Below are 7,955 nucleotides of genomic sequence, written 5' to 3' on the forward strand. Positions count from 1 at the left end.
CCCCCCCCCCTTCGTGACATTTTGAACAAGTAAAACTCTCCACTCTTCGCATGAACAAACTTGACTTCATTACTCATTAATTGAATGGAAATAAGACCACTAATTGATTGTACCAACAACATGCATCAATGGGGCCCGATAGAGAACTAGCAGGAGTGTAATGACCCGACCTTCCACCGATACTATCCCCACTTAGACACTACGGTTATCCGGTAGTGTGGGGTTTTCAACGGGTATCTCTACGGTAATCTAGCAGTAACTTCTCGGATGGTCACCAATTCCTGGATTACTCTCGCCCGAGCACGCTTAACTGCAGAGTTTTCTGCCAACTCTGGATCCCAATGTGCTGAAAATGCCTCGGTATAATGTAGACGTTCCTTGTCTCTTGTGAGACCAGTATCTGACATAACAGCCCAACATAGTTTCCCACCCGAGCACAAGCGACCCGTCCCTAGTTGTATCCCAACTAACACCGAAATTGTTCCCACTTACTCACTGCAGTTATCCAGTAGTGTGGGATTTTTAACGGCACTACTGCGGTCATCCAGCAGCAGTTTCCCGAGAGGTCACATATTCGATGACTAGACCCGTCCGATCACGCTTAACTGAGAAGTTTTTCCCACAACTCAGTCAAGTGAACCCATCAGACCTCGGTGTTAGGAAATGACAAACCATTACTTATATTTCATTCTGAAAAGACGAGGGTACCCAAATATACCTCAATCTAAAACTTTTCCACCTATAAGTCCTTTCTCAGAAAGTGATTGTCTATAGACTGAGTCGAGACAATACAACTAATCGATTCACACTTCGTGTGATAGTCTATGGATACGAGATCGAGACAATACGACAACAATATAACTTGTGTGATTGACTATGGATACAAGATCGACACAATATAACAACGAAGTATGTTTACTTGATAAAAGGTTATGACTTAACCAAACACAATAGGATTGCTATCAAGTAAATAGGAATTAACATTTGTGTATTTTACTTCTAATTATAATAAAACAATTATAATTGCGGAAATAGAAAAGTAAAAGACACAACAAGATTTTGTTAACGAGGAAACTGCAAATGCAGAAAAACCCAGAGACCTTGTCCAGAATTGAATACTCTCAGGATTAAGCCGCTATACAAAATCTAAACCAACTTGGTATAGTTGAGACCAAGCAACTAAACCTATAGTTCACCTAGTTCCGTCCGTATCCCTGCGCCTCCAACTTGCAATAAGTCACGCACTTGGAACAATTCCTTTGGTTCTTATTCCAAACAGTAAAGGAACAACAAATCTTTTCAGTAACAACTCTTTTCAACCAAGTAATATGAGTTTGACAAAAGGCTCTTCCGTTTATCCCAATAAACTCCTTTGTCGGGTCCTTAGATCTATCCAATAACAATTAAGAAAGTAATTGTCAAGATTTTGCAATCAATACTTTCAATCACACAGAATTATATTGATGTCGATCTACTCAACTAATCAATCAAATCTATCACAAAGATAAACCGATTATAGTTGGATCATTTTCCAGCCGAAAAAAGTATTGTTCACGCCAATGATTATGAACCCAAATCAGAAATCTTCTTCGTCTTCAAATCTTCTTAGATCTTCAATAAACACCTGCACACAATCAACTTGAATCTCTTGTGATCAATCACACACAAAACGGAGTCTGTTAACAATGGATTATCACAAGACGTATTTAGATCTACAAACAGTCTAAAGATCCCCGTCGAAATTTTGATCTAGTTTGAGTGAATCTTATATCAGAAGAGAAGATTCTCAAGCATAAACAAACTATGTGCAATCAAAGTTCAACAAACGTTAGTCAATCAAATCAATCGAAAACTAATAATAAACTGCAATTATCTAGTTTCCCACCAACGGTACAAATAGAGCTTCTCTATCCCAAAGAAGTCTTTAAACCGAACGGTCGTAAGAGATTTCGCCTAATTAGGTTACTTTCCTCTCCGAATAGGCGGCTCCACCAGTAACAACACAACTAGGTAGTTTTGATGGCTCTGAAGATTAGTTGCTCAAAATGCAAACTTCAATATTTATAGACAAGGAAGTTTGGACACCAAGGAATTTCCAAAACCGAATATTCTCAAAGATATGCAATAAACACAAAATCGGTTTTCATAATTCCCGAAAATGCTATGTCCAATTAATGACCGAAATCTCAGAAGAAAATCTTCTATTAGTAAATGCACATTACTAATTTTTATTTTCTAAAGATATGCATTTTAATTGCTGGAAATTAAAAGCATATAAAAACTAAAAACCTTAATTAAAGGATTCTCAATTTATTTCGATTCGGGATTCCTTTAGCTATTAAGCAATATCTTTGAATAATAAAAGATAAGAGTTACTGCACATGTTCAAAGTATGTCGACATCTTTACTTTGTAAATCCTTTTTCATATTTACAATCTTGGAACTGATTTGCCACACTTCCAAACAAGTTTAGAATTGGTTCGTCCGACTTCCAAGAACTATGTGATTGATTATCCTATCAAATCACCATTAATGGGTTTCACGGTTCTACCTCAACATAAAGTTTCGGTTCCACCTCCAAGTGGGTACTAGGATCGGTTACACTAGTTACCATAAAATGACTAACTAAGTACTATGATCGGTTACCACTTCTTATGGTAAAACTTGTGATCGGTTGACCAGGTTATAGGATCGGTTACACCAACTTACTAAAACTTGTCAAACCTCTTACAAGGATCGATTACACTCTCTCTTGTGATCGGTCACACCTCTTACTAGGATCGGTTACCCAATGGCTAGTATTTAGTCACACCAAATTCAAGATATCGATCTTACCATCTCAGGTGATTATTTAAGATCGGTTTCACTAATAAAAGTCATACCAATACAAAAGTCAGGCCTTGTGAATAGTTTTACCAAGATACGTAAACAAGTTATGAGCGGTTATACTAAACACACATATTGGTAATTCAAAAGATTTGCAATGAATAACAATACCAATAAGCCTAGTGATTTCCCTTTCGATTCACAAAACAAGTTTATAAATTTACTTCCTTTAAACGAATGCAAAACATTGTTTCCTAGGACGAAATCTTCGCCCATACCCATACATAATCACAATAGCATTCATACGATTTTGTCGATGTCTTATATACGAAGTTCAAAAGATAGATGTTATACTTCGTGTTGTATTCCTTAATACTATGTCTAACAAGAGTATAATCATTCACAGCTTCGCAGTTATGTTTTCAATATGCAAGACTTGAAAGATACGTTAGGGAATGAAACAGTTCAAGTCAAATATTACTAACCTCAAGTGGAAGGATGATGTCGTCGTTGTAGCTCCTTACTTCTTCACATTCTTCAAGTCTTCACGTAATACTTGTAATGTCTCATATCCTAATACTTTCAAGCTAACATATACAAAGTTGACTCTAGTAAATAATCAAGCGACTCTTTAAATGAGTTTTGGTTCACTAAAATATGACAACCAAACTTGACATACCAATGCTTGGTAGGTTCAACCGAGCTATGCTCTAACAATCTCCCCTTTGTCAATTTTAGTCACAAAACCCTTACATCATATGAATAAACAAATTACAAGAATTCATTACACATATGCTTGATTCCCAAATTCAACAACACAATAACTTGTATACATTCAATCTTTTAATGTTGTTATTGACATTATAATAACAAAGCTAATACTCCCCCTAAAGGTAAGATAGGTAGATTTTCAATCCGCACGTCTTTGTTATTTCCATCATCATATGATATGTTACCCCCCTAGTCTATGCTTTACTCTTTCGTTAGATATAACGTTTAAGCACCATTGTACTTTCATTAGTGATACAAAATCAATACAAATCAATATTAATATTAATTGTTTACTCCATATATTTCTCCCCATTTTTGTCATAAAATGCCAAAGGTACGAGAAAATAGAGGACAAACCGAAAGGATCTTATAAATCTTACAAAGATACTTGCAAAACCTATAAGAGTTAAGCACGAGGGTTCCATACACTATTTTTGATAATCAATATCAAAACCGAAACCGAAACTACAAATTAGTTTTGTTTTGATATGTTACCAAGGAAACAATGGCCCGAAGCAATTTTCCCTAATAGTTTAGCAAACCAAAAATCGACTAAGCACCTTAGTTCCTTTGCTAAACCGATTGTAAAAATACAATCGCTTGTTCGATAAGACCAAAATAAAGATCAGAATTAACTTTATTTTTCTCATCAAGCTCTAGTTATTCTCATCAATAACTTAGACCTTTCACTTTTAAACAAGACAAGTACTAGTTAACTAGCATTTCTTGTTAAGGCATTCAATTAGACTTGAATAACCGAAACCTCCACTTTGATAAGTCTAACTAAGATCAGGATTAAATTAGTTTCTCTTATCCGGAATCGAATTGGACTAAACAATTCATCCCGAAAACTTTTTCTTTTGTTAAGACATAAACAATTCATACAAACCAAATAAATCAACTTGCATAATTATTTACCTCAATCGGAAGCAATTGAAACAAACATAGACATTAAAGTACTCAATTGCACCGTAATTTCGTAAGCCTAAACAATTGATACCAAACCATAAAGCAAGATAACAATAGTTTTTCTTAACCGGAAACAATTGAATCACACACCCATACACAAGCAATGGAATAAAACACCAATTGTACCGAAATTTTGTTAAGCAAAAACAATAAATATATGCAATAAAATCAGGCTTTTCTTAAAGAGGAAAACGATTAACTAACAAATTCGTTACCTCAAGTTCCGCATCTTCTTCTCCCCAGATTGATATGTCATTAAGCGCAAGTTCACATAGAACTCTCCCCCGTTTTGTTGTCATCCTCTCGCAAAACAAAAGAACAACAACAAAGAGCAACCTTTACCAGAGAAAGGTTGAAAACCGGTTTTAACTATTGCAAAGCAAAAGTTGAAACCTCGAAACACATATGCTTTTATGCTAAACCAAATGATTCAACATATTGTGACTTTTTCACATACTGTTTCAATCAGAACCCCTTATGATCTTTTGATAAAGCCTACCAACATGGGCAAGAACTTAATCCTGCTAAACCAAAAAGTCACCCAAACCATAAGGTTTCACACATATGAGATCTAATATTACGGTCATGAAAACCGAAATCAAACATCCCATAAACATACAGTAATAATATTTTTATAGTACTGAAATTAAAACAATAAAAACATCATATTGTTACACATAAGATCAGAACACAATTTTAAAGTTTTACAATACTTAAAACAAAATGTTCAAAAGATAACACAGTCTTATGGTTACAAAAAGAACTAAACAAATTTATACAATGAGTCTAAGAGCTTGAACTGGTGTCACTCAAGCCAAAGTCTTCTTCAGATTCTGTATCCTTATAATCTTCAGCAATTAGGGTGAGTTCTGAAGCAAGTTCTGGATGCTTGAGAGATGCAAAGATGACTTGGTGTTCCAGACAATCATTCCTCCTACTGAGCCTTCGATAGAAGGTTCAAGATCAGTATCTTGTACAGGAGTACTATAAGTAGCACTTGTGCTTGTTCCAGCACGACTTTTCCCTCTCATTCTATTGATAATAGTATGATTATAAGGTTTAGGTACAATTTTTTGAGAATCATTAGCACCAATTTCAAGAACACTACAAATTCTTGTGATAATACATGGAAACCCCATGCTTTTGCCACTATTCCAGACTCTTATCATTTGCTTGATAATATAACCACAAAACTCAAAGTTAGGAGTACAGACTACCATATGATAAATCAGTTCAGCCACATCTCCACTCCACATTACCTTGTGCATGTTTCTAGGTGCTAGGTTGGGAACAACAAATTTTCCAAAGAACTTGAGATGTTTTGAGATGCCCTTTATATAGAGACTGTTTCCACTCCAGGATTTTCCACCAAGAACCTCAGCAAAATGTTCTTTGTTGAAATCATTGATTTGAGGAAGAAATGTATTTCCTGGATTGCAGCCCAGAAGATAGCCAATAACATTTCTATTTATTTCAAAGCATCGTCTCCGAACCATGGTGAAGAATCTACATCTCTTAGCATCCATAGCATACATGTTGCCATAAAATTCTGCAACGAGACTGGGTGACCCAGTATAGTTCCCAGTGTGAATATCACCCCAGTCATTCCTTCTGTGATACCGACTCATATATTCTCGAAGTTCAACATTCACAAACTTTTTCTCAACAATAATCCTCTTATTATGCATTGAAACATACTTGTTAAAACATTCTTGATTAACAAAATAAAGTCCTGTGTTAACATCGAAAATCATTGTTGATAGAGTATCAATGGTTTCATCAAAGAAGGTGAAATTTGGAGTACCACTTCTATAGTTTTCATTCGAACCTTCTCCTCTAGTGAAATTCCTATTATGCATGTTGCTATGATTGTTGTAGGAACTTGTAAATTCGAACAAAAGAAGAAGCAACTTACAATTGAAATTCCTTGTTGATGTTCGAACACTCCTTTCCGAAGTGTAGTTGAGGAGGATCGCAAGTACCCTTTGAGAAATGAAGGAAGAGGAACCAAAAACTTGTTTCGAATTCAAGAGATGATCAAAAAATGAATGTTTGAGTTCAATCCTTTCATTCGGTTTGTTCGAAGAAGAGATGATGAAAAAACTTTCTTTCTTCGTATATATCACCGAACCACGTGTTGTTTCATATTTGGTTTCCCATGAATCGGTTCTAGGGTCTGACCATGGATATGAACCTCTTTCCTCAAGTAGGATAACCAGTTTGAGTCCGAAAGACTTTATGGGCTTGAAGTATGTTGAATTTTCAAGGATACTTCTTTGAGTTTCGACAATATTAGTCATTTGTTCCTGTTTAGAAATAATATCTGTATATGGTATGTTGACACAGATATTTGACTTGAATTCAACAGAGTTTGGACACAAATCCATGTTGGTATTATCTAGAGAAAAATTCATGCAGTAGTCATGAAGATATTGACTTCTTTCAGATATTGGTTCTCTAGAAGCTTGTTTTATGGACTCCAGTTCCAAAAGAAAAGTATTAACTTCATCCCATAGTTGCTGACTATCATTGAGAAATTTACAGGTCTTTTTAAAAGACTCGTCTTCCTTTAACTCGTAAAGTTCGAGTTCTAAGGACAGATCACTGATCTATTTTTCTATTTCAGCGAACTCAATGAGTTTTCAACTCATTTTGTCCTTGGGATCTTCAGTGAGTCTGAGATAAAATTGGCATTCTTCTACAGACCAAATTTCTTTGGAACGTAGAGACTCGACAATTTTATTATCTGACATTTCTTCAAACAATTTTGAGTCATCTAATCTTGACATTACGTTAACTGAATCAGACATGGATTCAATTTCTTATAGGTTGGATCACACCAAACAGAGATTTTTAAATCTTTTCGTGTTTGCCTGCTCTGATACCAATTGAAAAGACGAGGGTACCCAAATATACCTCAATCTAAAACTTTTCCACCTATAAGTCATTTCTACGAAAGTGATTGTCTATAGACTGAGTCGAGACAATACAACTAATTGGTTCACACTTCGTGTGATCGTCTATGGATACGAGATCGAGACAATATGACAACAAGATAACTTTTGTGATTGACTATGGATACAAGATCGAGATAATACAACAACAAAGTATGTTTACTTGATAAAAGGTTCGGACTTAACCAAACATATTAGGATTGCTATCAAGTAAATAGGAATTAACGTTTGTGTATTTTACTTCTAATTATAACAATTATAATTGCGGAAATAGAAAAGTAAAAGACACAGCAAGATTTTGTTAACGAGGAAACCGCAAATGCAGAAAAACCCCGGGACCTTGTCCATAATTGAATACTCTCAGGATTAAGCCGATATACAAAATCTAAACCAACTTCGTATAATTGAGACCAAGAAACTAAACCTGTAGTTCAC

At 35.2% G+C, this 7,955-nt stretch overlaps 1 protein-coding gene across 1 annotated transcript in view; it reads right to left on the reverse strand.

The window, feature by feature from the left end:
- The window catches only part of LOC113315736 (histone-lysine N-methyltransferase, H3 lysine-79 specific-like), a 2,471-nt gene extending 2,064 nt beyond the window's left edge, over positions 1-407 (reverse strand). Inside the window, exon 1 of the mRNA XM_026563995.1 lies at positions 244-407. Within this exon, the coding sequence (XP_026419780.1) occupies positions 244-407 (164 nt within the window). The remainder of the gene's footprint in view (positions 1-243) is intronic.
- Positions 408-7,955: the final 7,548 nt, after the last annotated feature.

The sequence above is a fragment of the Papaver somniferum genome, chromosome 10 (genome assembly GCF_003573695.1).
Source record: "Papaver somniferum cultivar HN1 chromosome 10, ASM357369v1, whole genome shotgun sequence".
Classification (NCBI taxonomy): Eukaryota; Viridiplantae; Streptophyta; class Magnoliopsida; order Ranunculales; family Papaveraceae; genus Papaver; species Papaver somniferum.